Source organism: Hyla sarda, chromosome 7 (genome assembly GCF_029499605.1).
Source record: "Hyla sarda isolate aHylSar1 chromosome 7, aHylSar1.hap1, whole genome shotgun sequence".
Classification (NCBI taxonomy): Eukaryota; Metazoa; Chordata; class Amphibia; order Anura; family Hylidae; genus Hyla; species Hyla sarda.
This window is the reverse complement of record NC_079195.1, coordinates 33,526,244-33,543,398: the sequence shown is the minus strand read 5'-3', so window position 1 is coordinate 33,543,398 and position 17,155 is coordinate 33,526,244. Positions and strand designations below refer to the sequence as shown.

The window sequence follows — 17,155 nt, the reverse complement described above, 5'->3', positions numbered from 1 at the left end:
CCACAGGGCTTGCTGGGACTTATAGTGGACTTTGGATAAGCGAATAAGATGTCTAGGGGCAGAGTACCCCTTTAACATGTATAGAAGAAAGAGACAGAGGGGATATGATAGAGACTTTTATATACATAAAGGGAATCAACACGGTAATGGAGGAGAGGAGATTTTAAAGAAGAAAACTACCACAAGAGGACATAGTGTTAATTAGAGGGGAAAGGTGTCTGCAGTAATATCAGGGAGTATTACTTTACTGAGAGAGTAGTGGATGCATGGAATAGCCTTCCTGCAGAAGTGGGAGCTGCAAATACAGTGAAGGAGTTTAAACATGCATGGGATAAGTATAAGGCTATCCTTCATATAAGATAGGGATAAGTATAAGGCTATCCTTCATATAAGATTGGGATAGGTATACGGCTATCCTTCATATAAGATAGGGATAGGTATAAGGCTATTCTTCATATAAGATAGGGATAGGTATAAGGCTATCCTTCATATAAGATAGGGATAGACATAAGGCTATCCTTCATATAAGATAGGGATAGGTATAAGGCTATCCTTCATATAAGATAGAGATAGGTATAAGGCTATCCTTCATATAAGATAGGGATAGGTATAAGGCTATCCTTCATATAAGATAGGGATAGGTATACTGCTATCCTTCATATAAGATAGAGATAGGTATAAGGCTATCCTTCATATAAGATAGGGATAGGTATAAGGTTATCCTTCATATAAGATAGGGATAGGTATACGGCTATCCTTCATATAAGAAAGGGATAGGTATAAGGCTATCCTTCATATAAGATAGGGATAGGTATAAGGCTATCCTTCATATAAGATAGGGATAGGTATAAGGCTATCCTTCATATAAGATAGGGATAGGTATAAGGCTATCCTTCATATAAGATAGGGCCAGGTACTATTCATAGGATTCAGATTATTGGGCAGACTCTATGGGCCAAATGGTTCTTATCTGCTGATACATTCTATGTTTCTATATTAAAAAAAATATATAATATATAAATAATAATAAATAAAATAATAATTAAAATAACCTAGAAAAAAAGAAACATGGATGAATTTTATACTAAAGAATTTACTACAAGGCATTGTATAATTGTATTATATAAACGATATAATCATAATAATAATAAAAAAAAATAATATTGCAAATATTAAAATAAGCTAGAACAAACACAACCCCCCCCCCCCCCCCCCCCCCCCCGGATAAATTGTGTAATTAAAGAATTTACTAGCAGTCAATGTATAATTGTTTTATATAAACAATATAATAAAAAAAAAAAATATTGCAAATATTAAAATAATTAATTAAAATAATTAAATTAATTAAAATAACCTAGAAAAAAAAAAAGATACATTCTAGATTAAAGAATTTACTACAAGGCATTTTATAATTATAATAAAAAATAATAATAATAATAAAAATTTTTTTTTAATATAAAATAGACTAAAAGAACACACAAAAAAAAAAACCCTGGATAAATCAATAACTTGTGCGACAATTTGCTAGCAGTCGCCGCCGCCGCGCTCTCGAGGCTCTCTGGGCAGATTACTATTATTTCTTTGACCTACTCGAGTGCCACTCGTGTCTGGCATGAGAATTTTTAAAATTTTTGAAATTAGATGAATGCCTGAGCCAGTGTTTACCAACCAGGGGGCGCCTCCAGCTGTTGCAAAACTACAACTCCCAGCATGCCCGGACAGCCTTCGGCTGTCCGGGCATGCTGGGAGTTGTAGTTTTGCAACAGCTGGAGCCACCCCTGGTTGGGAAACACTGACCTACAGTATGCTATATACTGCTACATAGTCCAACATGCTGGGAGTTGTAGTTTTGCAACAGCTGGAGGCACCCCTTCTTGGGGAAACCATGGTCTGAGCATTCTTCTCCCTTCCTTAAACTTTGTCCTTCATAATTTACCAGTGATGAGACATAAACCTTTTTGTTTCCTAACCAGACACACACACACACAAAGCGGTGTCGCTATTGGATAGCCGTGCCCGTGGAGTCTGTGGTTGTCATGCCAACCATAATCACCTTCAGTTCACAGAAGCGGCGGCATGAACCGGTGCTGGAGCTCACAGCCGGTCGGATTGAAGGCAGAAGCATCACATGTGACGACTTCTTCTTCCCCCATGCACATGATCTCCGTCTCTACGGTCGCAGCAGCTCAAGCCCATCGCAATTTTTGCCTTCGCTTTTAAAAAACAAAAACAAAAATTTTTTTTTTTGTATTTTTATTTTTTTTACAGTCCCCCGAGGGTGAAATCCTATTTCCTGCGATGTAACTTTATTAAAAAAAAAAAAAAAAAAACCTTAAGAAGATGCAATTAAACTGAAGCCCCGACGGCCAAGGCGCAAGCGTTTTTTCGCGCTCCAGAAGACGAATGAAGATCCCAAGACCCCGGGGTTCGTTGGCGTGAAAAAGTGCGAAATTGCCGGGAAAAGGCGCGATATCGCTTTCTAATGAATTCTTGAAACGCGTCGGGAAGAGCAAAAATAACATAAAAAAAAGACGTTGCATTCGCCAGGACTTGGTATCGTCCTCCGTTTTTTTTTCTTTATTTTTATTTTTCTTGGGTCTGCTTCTTCCAGCCGGGAAGCTGATCACATCTCTTTCAGCACTGAAAGTTAGGAAGGGGTTAAAAAATCGTACTGTGGTTTTTTTTGCGCCATCGCCGGCGCCGCCAAGGAGCAAAATGAGTCGTTGCCGGAGAAGGTGCAAGAGGCAGCTCGGCAAAGTTGCTCGGTATTTTTACCATTTCGTCACCGGGACGCTGACAACAGGTAGGGTTCAAAGAAAAAATCTTGATATCCTACGTAGCGATGCAGCAGAGCTGAGTTTGTCACTTGGCACAAAGTGTGTATTGTTGTTGTTATTTTTGTTTGTTTGTTTTAATGATATAAAAGACAATCGCATTAAGTCTGAAGCTTTTTGTTTAGTAAGCAAAGTAAGCAACGTGCGTTGGACTACAAGGACCAGAATGCTTAGTTAGGCTCCCGGGGAGGAAGCGATTGGCGTTCGCTCTAATGAATGGAACCGAGTAAATAAAATTTTAATTGAGAAAAAAAAATAATAATAATAATATATATATAATGGGAAGACATCAGGATGTCTCTTATTAAAGAGATTACATCAATGTCATCCGAATTCTCAGTAATCTAATGGCGGTCATCAGTATGGAAATAGATGTAGCAGAGCTGAGTTTGTCAGTTGTTAATGGTTTACACAGGACTGCAGGGAAAGGAATTATCACAGTATATGAATGGATCAGCCCCTGTTTAGGTCATGATAGATTATTACCATGTATTGAGATGTAGCAGAGCTGAGTTTGTCAGATGTTATTGGCGGTGTTTACTAGTGTTGAGCAGCATAGGCCATAATCGAATTTGCGATATTTCGCGAATATATGGACGAATATTCGTCATATATTCGCTAAATTCGCATATTCGTAATATTCACGTTTTATTTTCGCACGCCAGTCTCACACAGTAGTATTAGAGCCTTCTTTACACCCCACAAGCTGGAAGCAGAGAGGGGTGATCACTGTGATGGGTACTGTGAAAAAAACAAACAAAAAAAACTAAAATTCGTAATTGCGAATATGTAGTGCTATATTCGCGAATACATTTCGCATTGCGAATATTCGCGAGCAACACTAGTGTTTACGTAGGACTGCAGGGAAAGGAATTACCCCAGTGTATGAATGAATCAGCCCCTGTTTAGGTCATGACAGGTTCTTACCTAGTACACCTGGTTATGTACTCAGATGTAGCAGAGCTGAGTTTGTTAGTGGTTTTACTCAGGACTGCAGGACAGGAAATTATCGAAGTGCATAAAGGAATCAGCCCTTGTATAAGTCATTACGAATTCTTGCCTGGTACACCAGATCTGCTTTCAGATTTTATCGGTGGTGTTTACGCAGGACTGCAGGGAAAGGAATTACCCCAGTGTATGAATGGATCAGCCCCTGTTTAGGTCATGACAGATTCTTACCTAGTAGACCTGGTTATGTACTCAGATGTAGCAGAGCTCAGTTTGTTAGTGGTTTTAGGAGAGAAAACTATCACAGTGCATAAAGGAATCAGCCCTTCTATAAGTCATTACGAATTCTTGCCTGGTACACCAGAAATGCTTTCAGATGTAGCAGAGCTGAGTTTGCCAGTGGCTTCACACAGGACTGTAGGACGGGAAATGGTCGCAGTGCATTAATGAATAAGCCCCTGTATGTAATGACAAATTCTTGTACACTTGTATGCACACAGATGTAGCAGAGCTTAGTTTGTCAAGGTTTTACTCAGTACATTCAGGGGTGCCTCCAGCTGTTGTAAAACTACAACTCCCAGCATGTTGGACTATATAGTAGTATATAGTATAGGTCAATGTTTCCCAATCAGGAGTGCCTCCAGCTGTTGTAAAACTACAACTCCCAGCATGTTGGACTATATAGTAGTATATAGTATAGGTCAGTGTTTCCCAATCAGGAGTGCCTCCAGCTGTTGTAAAACTACAACTCCCAGCATGTTGGACTATAAAGTAGTATATAGTATACTAGGTCAGTGTTTCCCAACCAGGGGTGGCTCCAGCTGTTGCAAAACTACAACTCCCAGCATGCCTGGACAGCCTTTGGCTGTCCGGGCATGCTGGGAGTTGTAGTTTTGCAACAGCTGGAGGCGCTCTTGTTGGGAAACACTGGTATACTATATGGTGCAACATTCCGGGAGTTGGAGGATTGGTTGGATAAATACCGGCCATTGCATGGTAAGGTGGCCAAAATCCCGGCTGTGCCGGTAAAATACCGTCCAGGTGGCACCACTAGTGTTGAGTACGAATATTCATTATGTGAATTTTTATCCCGAATATCTGCTCTTCACGATTTCGCAAATATTTAGAATATAGTGCTATATATTCGTAATGACGAATATTCATTTTTTTTTTTTTTTTTTTTTAGTTTTTCTTTTTTCCCATGCCAATTTTGTTATGCAATTTTTTATTCACTGACCTACAGTATACTATATACTACTATATGGTCCAACATGCTGGGAGTTGTAGCTTTGCAACAGCTGGAGGTACCCTTGGTTGGGAAACAATGACCTATACTATATACTACTATATCGTCCAGCATGCTGGGAGTTGTAGTTTTGCAACAGCTGGAGGCACCCCGGTTGGGAAACACTGACACCTATATTATATACTACTATATGGTCCAACATGCAGGGAGTTGTAGCTTTGCAACAGCTGGAGGCACCCCTGGTTGGGAACTGACCTATACTATATACTACTATATGGTCCAACATGCAGGGAGTTGTAGTTTTGCAACAGCTGGAGGCACTCCTGGTTGGGAAACACTGACCTATACTATATACTACTATATGGTCCAACATGCAGGGAGTTGTAGCTTTGCAACAGCTGGAGGCACCCCTGGTTGGGAAACACTGACCTATACTATATACTACTATATGGTCCAACATGCTGGGAGTTGTAGCTTTGCAACAGCTGGAGGCACCCCTGGTTGGGAAACACTGACCTATACTATATACTACTATATACTACAATATATCCCAACATGCTGGGAGTTGTAGCTTTGCAACAGCTGGAGGCACCCCTGGTTGGGAAACATTGACCTATACTATATACTACTATATACTACAATATATCCCAACATGCTGGGAGTTGTAGCTTTGCAACAGCTGGAGGCCTCCCTGGTTGGGAAACAATGACCTATACTATATACTACTATATATCCCAACATGCTGGGAGTTGTAGTTTTACAACAGCTGGAGGCACCCCTGAATGTACTGAGTACATTAAAACGAAAGTATTTCATTCATTCAGATCTAGGATGTGTTATCTTAGTGTTCCCTTTATATATATTTTTGAGCAGTGTATATTGTGACCTGTCACAGAGCTGAGTATGTCATTTGGTATGGAAAGGGAAAAATTTAGGAGCCAATTAGGAGCCACTGCCGGTTTTAACCTATAATGCCCATATAGCGCCATATAGTGTACACAGAACATAATGTAAACAACAGTGGTCTTCAACATTCGGACCTCCAGATGTTGCAAAACTACAACTCCCAGCATGCCCGGACAGCCAACGGCTGTCCGGGCATGCTGGGAGTTGTAGTTTTGCAACATCTGGAGGTCCGCAGGTTGAAGACCACTGGTATACAGCATCCATATAGTTTCTGTAGTGCCTGTAGAATACCGTGCAGTACCTTAGCTTTGCCATATGCTTCTTAGTGCCCCCTACAGCCAATTATGCACCGACAGGTTAGCGCAGTGCAGTTATGTGGTTGCTCCTCCTTTTGGCCCCCCACCTGCATACGATCTATGTGGGGTAAATAATGATGGCACCAAAAGCTTTAGAATAAAGGACGGAATATGAGGTTGGGATATAAGGCCAGATATTAGGACAGAATATGATGGTGGTGATTAGTGATAAGCGGCAGGAGCCATATTCGAATTCGCGATATTTCGTGAAAATATGGACGGTTATTCATCCTATGTTTGTGAAATTTGCATAGTCGTTATGTTCGTTCACTTTTTTTTTTCCATGCGAAAATTTGCATAAAAAATTGCATAAAAAATTTGCATGTGAAAAAAAAAAAACTAAAAAAAAAACCAAAAAGGAATATTCGTCATTATGAATATATAGCACTAATATTCTAAATATTTGCGAAATCGTGAAGAGCCGATATTCGGGATAAAAATTCACATTACGAATATTCGTGCTCAACACTAGTGGTGATTAGGGGTGCCACCTGGACGGTATTTTACCGGCACAGCCGGGATTTTGGTCACCTTACCATGCAATGGCCGGTATTTATCCAACCAATCCTCCAACTCCTGGAATGTTGCACCATATACTATACCAGTGTTTCCTAACCAGAGCACCTCCAGCTGTTGAAAAACTACAACTCCCAGAATGCCCGGACAGCCAAAGGCTGTCCGGGCATGCTGGGAGTTGTAGTTTTGCAACAGCTGGAACCACCCCTGGTTGGGAAACACTGACCTACAGTATACTATAAACTACTATATAGTCTAATATGCTGGGGTTTGTAGTTTTACAACAGCTGGAGGCACCCCTGGTTGGGAAACACTGACCTATACTATATACTACTATATAGACCAACATGCTGGGAGTTGTAGTTTTACAACAGCTGGAGGCACCCCTGGTTGGGAAACACTGACCTATACTATATACTACTATATAGTCCAACATGCTGGGAGTTGTTGTTTTACAACAGCTGGAGGCACCCATGGTTGGGAAACACTGACCTATACTATATACTCAAATATAGTCCAAAATGCTGGGAGTTGTAGTTTTACAACAGCTGGAGGCACTCCTGGTTGGGAAACACTGACCTATACTATATAGTCCAACATGCTGGGAGTTGTAGTTTTACAACAGCTGTAGGCACCCCTGGTTGGGAAACACTGACCTATACTATATACTACTATATAGTCCAACATGCTGGGAGTTGTAGTTTTCAGTTGGGGCAGCTGCTGAGCCACAGGCTGTATCAGGGCATGCTGGGAGTTGTAGTTAATAACTAACTGCAACTCCCAGATTTAAGAAAAAAAAGTGATAAAAAAAATAAAATAAAATAAAAATGGTACTGTTAAAAACTGCAGATCGGGGCGCAAAAGAGCAGCCTCATACAGTCCCGTATAATGAGAAATAGAAAAGTTATAGGGGTCAGAATAGGACAAAATTTCCCCCGCATATGTGTATCCTGTGATGTTACGCATATATAATTAATTATGCAAATTAAATAGTATTGGCCAATATCTAAATAAACATTATATAATGTATAAAGGCCCCAGATAAACCGTGCCCAGATAAATAATGTTGTGCCCAGATAAATAATGTTGTGCCCAGATAAATAATGCTGCGCCCAGATAAATAATACCGTGACTGCCCACAGCTTGCCCTAATAAATAGAACATGTTGTGCAGGCATAATACCATTCAATGGCAAAATAGAAAGTTCATACAGCAGCCAGATAATCAGTGCCCAGATAAATAATGCCGTGACTGCTCACAACTTGCCCTAATAAATATTCAATACATTCAATGGCCAAATAGAAAGTTCATACAGCAGCCAGATAATCAGTGCCCAGATAAATATGAGAGTCCTGATACCAGATAAATACTGCTATACAGTGCAAGATAAAAAGTCCTATTCTTTGCCTAGAGGAATAGTGTCATATAGTGCTCATATAAATAGTGCCTAAAGTGTTCAGAACATGCCATATGTGATGTCCCAGTACGGGATACGCATCCCACAGTCCTATCAGGTTGAGTCCCTGCACGTCCCCAGGTCTCACCTGCACTGTACCCCTATAATCTGTATAATTGTATATTATGTGTAAAGGACCTTTGATGCGGTCACATGGTCATTGATCACATGATAATAGTTGTCACATGTTAAAGTCACCTGTTTTGTTACCCAGAGAGCACCAGGTGACCAGATGACCCGCAGCTAGCTTATGGGCTCCTTGCACAGCCCCCCCCCCCCCCCCCCCTTTATAAGGAAGGGAGGAGCCGCAATCTACCTCTTTTTTGTCTCTTCCACCACACTTTCTGCTAAGGTCAAGTCCAGTCCAGACGTCTCAGGGTCAGTGTACAGCACATCTGGAGGCCTCAAGCCTAAATTACAGCCACAAGTCAGTAAGTCAAGTCATCTATGTCTGCTGTCACTATCTTCAGTCAAGTCCAGTCTATTATAGTCAGCATGGCTGTCCTAAAGTCTGTCCAAGTCACTGCAAGTCCCAGCAAGCTGCGAGGTCCCCTGTGTTACTGGTCACCTCTCTGGGATCCTGGCCTAGCTGTAAAGACTGTAACATCTGTCTACCTCAGTAAAGCTACCGGTAACCCTGACCTGGCCTTGGACTATTATTTGCCCTGCCTAACTAGGGCTATCGATGCTACCGTTCGGGTGGTTCTCGGTAAAACCACACCCTGGCGTCACGAACATTTATGGGTTAACACCATCTTCCACTGGGCTACAACATCTGCCCCATACACCACACATCCCTGTGGTGCACCACACATACATTGCCTAAATAGTGCATAGGCTCCTCAGAGAGTACATACAATAGCCAGTAGCCAGATAAATAGGGAATACTATTGTAGCAGAGTATATACAATGGCCAAATAAACAGTGCATATAATTATCAGAGATTATATACAGTGGTCAGATAAACAGGGCATCGAGTGCTCAGTGAGTACATCTAGCGACCATATAAATAGGCCATGCAATTCTTAGAGAGTGCATACAGTGGTTAAACAAGCAGTGCTCAAAGAGAACAATACATACAGTGGTCAGATAAATAGGGCGTACAATCCTCAAAGAGTATATACAATGGGCAAATAGTGTGTATAATTCATAGAGTATATACACTGCTCAAAAAAATAAAGAAAACACTAAGATAACACATCCTAGATCTGAATGAACTAATCGTATGAAATACTTTCATCTTTACATAGTTGAATGTGCTGACAACAAAATCACACACAAATTATCAATGGAAATCAAATTTATCAACCCATGGAGGTCTGGATATGGAGTCACACTCAAAATCACAGTGGAAAACCCCACTCCAACTTTATGTAATGTCCTTAAAACAAGTCACAATGAGGCTCAGTAGTGTGTGTGGCCTCTACGTGCCCGTATGACCTCCCTACAATGCCTGGGCATGATCCTGATGAGGTGGGGGATGGTCTCCTGAGAGATGTCCTCCCAGATCTGGACTAAAGTATCCGCCAACTCCTAGACAGTCTGTGGTGCAACGTGGCGTTGATGGATGGAGCGAGACATGATGTCCCAGATGTGCTCAATCGGATTCAGGTCTGGGGAACGGGCGGCCAGTCCATAGCATCAATGCCTTCCTCTTGCAGGAACTGCTGACACACTCCAGCCACATGAGGTCTAGCATTGTCTTGTATTAGGAGGAATCCAGGGACAACCGCACCAGCATATGGTCTCACAAGGGGTCTGAGGATCTCATCTCAGTACCTAATGGCAGTCACACTACCTCTGGCAAGCACATGGAGGGCTGTCCAGCCCCCCAAAGAAATGCCACCCCACACCATTACTGACCCACAGCCAAACTGGTCCTGCTGGAGGATGTTGCAGGCAGCAGAACATTCTCCACGGCGTCTCCAAACTCTGTCATGTCTGTCACATGTGCTCAGTGTGAACCTGCTTTCATCTGTGAAGAGCACAGGGCGCCAGTAGCGAATTTGCCAATCTTGGTGTTCTCTGGCAAATGCCAAAGGTCCTGTAAGCACAACCCCCACCTGTGGACGCCGGGCCCTTATACCACCCTCATGTTTCTGACCGTTTGAGTGGATACATGCACATATGTGGCCTGCTGGAGGTCATTTTGCAGGGCTCTGGCAGTGCTCCTCCTGCTCCTCCTTGCACAAAGGCAGAGGTAGCGGTCCTGCTGCTGGGTTGTTGCCCTCCTACGGCCTCCTCCACCTCTCTTGATGTACTGGCCTGTCTCCTGGTAGCGCCTCCATGCTCTGGACACTACGCTGACAGACACAGCAAACCTTCTTGCCACAGCTCTCATTGATGTGATATCCTGGATAAGCTGCACTACCTGAGCTACTTGTGTGGGTTGTAGACTCCGTCTCATGCTACCACTAGAGTGTAAGCACCGCCAGCATTCCAAAGTGACCAAAACATCAGCCAGGAAGCATAGGAACTGAGAAGTGGTCTGTGGTCACCACCTGCAGAGCTAATCCTTTATGTTGGGTGTCTTGCTAATTGCCTATAATTTCCACCTGTTGTCTGTTCCACTTGCACATGTTCTTCCTGAGTGGACAGTGTGATTTCACAGAAGTGTCATTGACTTGGAGTTACATTGTGTTGTTTAAGTGTTCCCTTTATTTTTTGGATCAGTGTACAATGGCCTTTTAATCTGTGCTCAGAGAGTAGACATAAGTAGTGCATTGTGGTATACAATGGCCTGATAAACAGTACATGGGGTGTCCGGATAGTAAATTCAATGATCAGATAAACAGGGCATAGAGTGCTCACAGAGTACATACAGTGGCCAGAGAGGTAGTCCACAGAGTGCTCACAGAGTACATACAGCGGCCAGAGAGGTAGTCCATAGAGTGCTCACAGAGTACATACAGCGGCCAAAGAAGAAGTCCATAGAGTGCTCACAGAGTACATACAGCGGCCAGAGAGGTAGTCCATAGAGTGCTCACAGAGTACATACAGCGGCCAAAGAAGAAGTCCATAGAGTGCTCACAGAGTACATACAGCGGCCAGAGAGGTAGTCCATAGAGTGCTCACAGAGTACATACAGCGGCCAGAGAGGAAGTCCATAGAGTGCTCACAGAGTACATACAGTGGCCAGAGAGGTAGTCCATAGAGTGCTCACAGAGTACATACAGTGGCCAGAGAGGTAGTCCATAGAGTGCTCACAGAGTACATACAGCGGCCATAGAGGTAGTCCATAGAGTGCTCACAGAGTACATACAGTGGCCAGAGAGGTAGTCCACAGAGTGCTCACAGAGTACATACAGTGGCCAGAGAGGTAGTTCATAGAGTGCTCACAGAGTACATACAGCGGCCATAGAGGTAGTCCATAGAGTGCTCACAGAGTACATACAGCGGCCATAGAGGTAGTCCATAGAGTGCTCACAGAGTACATACAGTGGCCAGAGAGGTAGTCCATAGAGTGCTCACAGAGTACATACAGTGGCCAGAGAGGTAGTCCATAGAGTGCTCACAGAGTACATACAGAGGCCAGAGAGGTAGTCCATAGAGTGCTCACAGAGTACATACAGCGGCCATAGAGGTAGTCCATAGAGTGCTCACAGAGTACATACAGTGGCCAGAGAGGTAGTCCATAGAGTGCTCACAGAGTACATACAGAGGCCAGAGAGGTAGTCCATAGAGTGCTCACAGAGTACATACAGTGGCCAGAGAGGTAGTCCATAGAGTGCTCACAGAGTACATACAGCGGCCATAGAGGTAGTCCATAGAGTGCTCACAGAGTACATACAGTGGCCAGAGAGGTAGTCCATAGAGTGCTCACAGAGTACATACAGAGGCCAGAGAGGTAGTCCATAGAGTGCTCACAGAGTACATACAGTGGCCAGAGAGGTAGTCCATAGAGTGCTCACAGAGTACATACAGAGGCCAGAGAGGTAGTCCATAGAGTGCTCACAGAGTACATACAGTGTCCAGAGAGGTAGTCCATAGAGTACTCACAGAGTACATACAGTGGCCAGAGAGGTAGTCCATAAAGTGCTCACAGAGTACATACAGAGGCCAGAGAGGTAGTCCATAGAGTGCTCACAGAGTACATACAGAGGCCAGAGAGGTAGTCCATAGAGTGCTCACAGAGTACATACAGTGGCCAGAGAGGTAGTCCATAGAGTGCTCACAGAGTACATACAGTGTCCAGAGAGGTAGTCCATAGAGTGCTCACAGAGTACATACAGTGGCCAGAGAGGTAGTCCATAGAGTGCTCACAGAGTACATACAGTGTCCAGAGAGGTAGTCCATAGAGTGCTCACAGAGTACATACAGTATTGTTGCGGAAATGAGTTTATGGTTTGTATCACCTAACTTCAGCCCCATGTAAAACCACAAAGATATCACAATGCAATAAGAATCTGTCGTACAGTAAAATGTCTGATTCGGCTCTGCTACATCTGCATGTCTTTATTGGTTATGGTCCTGTCCATTCCTAGTTGACATTCATATTGAGGATTCGCGCTGCACATGACAGGGTTTCATTTAGCGCAGTTTTTACCTCGTTCTCATCTTGGCACTAAATGCAAATTAAGTGTTCTCCAGCATGGCAGGCAATTTGCATTGTGAGCTGGCACTCGCCGGGGACTTGGCAAAGCCAACGTTGACTCTATAAATATGCCAGTGTTTCTCGTATCTCTGTATATAGATTTACTCCTTTTTTTTTTCACCAGTTTTGATGCCAGGAATGTTTGGGTCACTGGTTTGTATCATTTGTAATTTGACTGTAATTTGACTGATACTGTAGAATTGATATTATATGATGTCTGTAAATGGACAATGTCAGGTTCTAAAACTTTTTTTAAAACCATTCTGCTATACTTCATAAGAAAATATTATCTTTTTATAAAAATGATGGCTTATAAAAAAAGACCACTAGGGGTCCCCAAACCATCCATCACATAATCCTCTCTGGCTGCAGCATTATCTGTGTCCCAGCTGAAGCACAGGCTAGGACAAAGTCCAGGAAGTGTGGGCGGGACTATCACTCCTCTGTGCTCACTCCTATCAGACTGCAGTATGAAAACAGAGAGGAGGGGGGTTACAAGGCAGCCTGCAGTGATTGGATGAAGAGACCCAGCACAGCACAGCCGACTCAGGGAGGAAGTGAATGCATGGTGAGTGAGGGTTGGCTCAGTGCTTGCATTGGACATGTTCCTTCCTGAGCAGTGGATGTCAGAATGAGTGTGCAGCAGAACAGAGAGAGATTTGTGAGCTAAATATAGAAGCAAGACACATAAAAAAAGATATGTAAAGCATCAGCTTGACCTAGTGAGTAACCTTAGAAGCATAATTTTTTTTCTGTGATATGACAGGTACACTTTAAACTACTTAACGTCTAGTCCAAGTAGAAGAAGACTTCCTTAAAGAAGATTAACGGCGGGAATTACGCTGCTATAAGTGAACACACAGAGCTACAGGCAGAGTGGGATCACCTTACTGTCCCTCTGCCTCAGCCTGTCTGTGACACTCATGCTGTGAGAGGGGAGGAAGGAGGACAAAGTAATATTTAAAGGGTAACTCTCATTTAAATTCATTTTTGCTATTGCACTCCTTATGGTAAATAAAAAATATTTCTAATGTACCTTGTTTAAAAAAAAAGTTTTTTTTTGTTTTATTTGTGCTTGAAAAAGCTCGAGCACATTTTCCCCCAACTCATACAAAGACTTAGGACTGAGTTCCAAACACAGGAAGTGCAGCCTGGAGTGAAAATATAAAAGAGTTACGATTTTTTGAAGGCGAGGAGGAAAAAACAAAAACGTAAAAGTAAAGTTGTCTTTAAAGAAGATATCCAGTGGTGAAAAACTTCCCCTATCCTAAGGATAGGGGATAAGTTTCAGATCGGGGGGGGGGGCCTCCTGTATGGGGCCCCGACAGCCCGTGGGAAGGGGGCGTGTTGACCACCGCACGAAGCGGCGGTTGACACGCCCCCTAAATACAACTCTATGGCAGAGCCGGATCGCTGCCTTCGGCAATCTCCGGCTCTGCCATAGAGTTGTATTGAGGGGGCGTGTCGGCCGCCGCTTCGTGCCGTGGTCAACATGCGCTATCTGGCCAGCAAGCTAGGGCCCCGAACAGAGAGATTGTGGGGGGCTCCAGCAGTTGGACCCCCCACGATCTTAAACTTATCCCCGATCCTTAGGATAGGGGATAAGTTTTTCACCACTGGACTACCCCTTTAAGGCACAAATGGACTGAGTCCTTAAAGGGTTAAAAAGCTCTGTGTCATACCCTTTCCCTTGCTCACATTGTGTGAGCTCCCGTCAGGAGAAAGTAGGCATTCCCTAGCAGGCACAACATCACTGAAGCCTGCAAGAGCCATACCCCACACGCACTTCCTGAGTTTGAACTTATGCAAGTCTGGGTGAAGACCAAATTAACTGTTTGGGAACAGAACAGAGCCACCTAGTGGCCATTTTTTCAATCACATTAAAAACATATAAAGGTTGAGAATTTTAACAGCAAGTAAATAGCAAAGTGTCTTATAATAACATAAGGAACAATATATTAAACGTTTAGTTTGGTGACAGGTACTCTTCAAGAATCTCTCCACAACGTGTGTGTCTAAAGGGAACCTGTCATGATGAATCTGCAGTCTGGTCTACAACTAGCACTTAATTGATCTAAACCTCTGCTCATTCTGGGTGTAGGAGTCCGGTGGGAGGTCTTAATGAAGGATTGACAGTTATATCTATGTGTAAACTCATACAGGCAGGGCCGGCTCTGCCTATGGGCAAAATAGGCAGCCGACCTCAATCGCCCTCTTGATAGGGGATCCGCTCTGCCTTCTACAATGAAGTTAGCCGCCATCCGAAGCACCTGACCAAATCCCACCACGCTACCCCCACCCCACCTGTTCTATAATAATCAGCTTCTTTCAGCCTGCTGGAGGAGCGCAGCGCAACCTCCGAGGAAGACAGGGTCGATCACTAAGGTCAGGTGCGTCCACACCTCCATACATCGAGAGGAGCCAATGGGTGGAGTCAAGGGGGCAGCAAAATTAGCTTTCACCTAGGGTGGCAAAAATCCTTGCACCAGGCCTGCATCCAGGAAATGGCGAGCGAGTCCACCCCCTGGTTTATTGAAAGAGCTTTATTGTCTGTTCAGTCATTACAAGTCATACAGTAAATTACAATAAATTACAATCACACAAAACATGACAATACACAGCAAAGGTTCCCTAAGCTATACATCGCACACCATGCTACTCTAACACTCCGCTCAATCCTGTCATAGAAAGGCACAAGAGATCGAACAACAAAACAATACAATCTGTGATCAGGGTAGGGGGTGTGGGTGACTATGTGGGGGTGGGGAGGGGGCGGATCACAGGGCCAAACTGCTGGGCTGTATCTTCAGGGAGACATGGGAGAAGGAGAGGGGTCTTCACTCCTCTTCTTCCTCATCAACGGCCGGGCTGTCCAAGATGGAATAGTCTCTAAGCAGGCTCTTGATGAACCTGCGGCAGTCCCGGACGGACATGTTTTCCCTGTTGATCACGAGGCGGTTCCTGGCAAGCCACACTGCGTCCTTAAAACAGTTCATAAGGCGCTAGGCCTCCTGAATGGCCTCCACGTCATGGGCCCCAGGGAACAGACCGTAAAGCACCGAATGGTACGATAGGCAGCTCCTGGGTACAGAGTCTCTGAGTTCATGTTCCAGGGCGTCCAACAGACCTTGTGCAAAGGGGCACTGCCAAAACACGTGCAAAGATGTTTCCTCCACATAGGGGCAACGGGGGCAGTACCGGGTTGTGCACAGGTTGCGGGCATGCATGAATGACCTGAGAGAGAGTCCTCCCTTGACGGCCATCCACGACAAGTCCTTGTGTCCATTGGTAAGCCGCTTTGAGGCCACATTAGTCCAAACTGTCTCTGCAGTGGCTGCGGGGAGTCCCGGAACCAGCTCGGTCAAGTCCTTAGCTCGGATGAGCTTGTAGATTGTCTTCGGCTTCCATAGGTCAGGTTTCAGTCCTTCCAGCTGGTGCTCCCTCACAAACCGGACAACATCCCCATAGAACCAGGGAGCGTTACCCCCTGGACTCCAGATCAATAAATTACATGTTCTGCTAAATCTTTTCCCATAAAAAAGGTATATATAAACCGGTCATCTTCTCCTGCTGTATAACATGATAAGAGTGCTGTACTCCGCTAGGTCCCATAGACAATGCATGGAGCAGGGTACGCACACAGCTGATCCTTTCACTTGGGGGACATCTTTTCTTGTGATCAGTGACCCCTGCCAATCAACTAGATATCCCCTGTCTCAACCCCTCATGCTCTTACAGGATATAGGAAGCCGAAGGATGGAGGTGATTGATCTGACCACACACCATGAAGAGCATGCCCACTACATTACTGAGGGGAAATATACAGCGGTCCCTCAAGTTACAATATCAATTGGTTCCAGGACGACCATTGTATGTTGAAACCATTGTATGTTGAGTCCATAAATCTATAGAAACCTGGTAGTGGGTTCTGAAGACCAAAAATGGCATCCAAAAATAGGAAAAAGTGAGGATTAAAGAAAAATAAGTAGATAACTAATACAGATAAAGCAAATACATATAAAAGTAATAAGATCTGCCGGGAGCTGTAATCACTGTCTATGTAGAGGACAGGAGCTTCTTCAGGGTCCTGTACAGTACACAATGTCCTAAAAATGTAACATGAAGCCGCCCCCACCTGGTGTCCAAAAGAGCAGCTAACCCTGGTCCAGGTAAAGAGTAGTACAGAACATGTAATACCTCCCTGTACTGTAGGGGGCGCTACCAGGCAGCCAGTCAATGCATACACTTCAGTAATACAGGGGTTTTAACAGTGAATGCCCATTCTGATTGGTCGGCTCT

The 17,155-nt window shown here is 43.9% G+C and overlaps 1 protein-coding gene across 4 annotated transcripts in view; it reads left to right on the top strand.

Moving 5' to 3' along the window:
* The window catches only part of KCNIP2 (potassium voltage-gated channel interacting protein 2), a 530,818-nt gene that overhangs the window by 250,094 nt on the left and 263,569 nt on the right, over positions 1–17,155 (top strand). Inside the window, exon 1 of one of the 4 annotated variants that reach the window (XM_056530656.1) lies at positions 2,126–2,803. The exons of the other annotated variants lie outside the window; for them this stretch is intronic. Within the exon in view, the coding sequence (XP_056386631.1) occupies positions 2,716–2,803 (88 nt within the window). The 5' untranslated portion in view covers positions 2,126–2,715. Of the gene's footprint in view, positions 1–2,125; positions 2,804–17,155 lie in introns of those variants that run through there. 4 annotated transcript variants of the gene reach the window in all.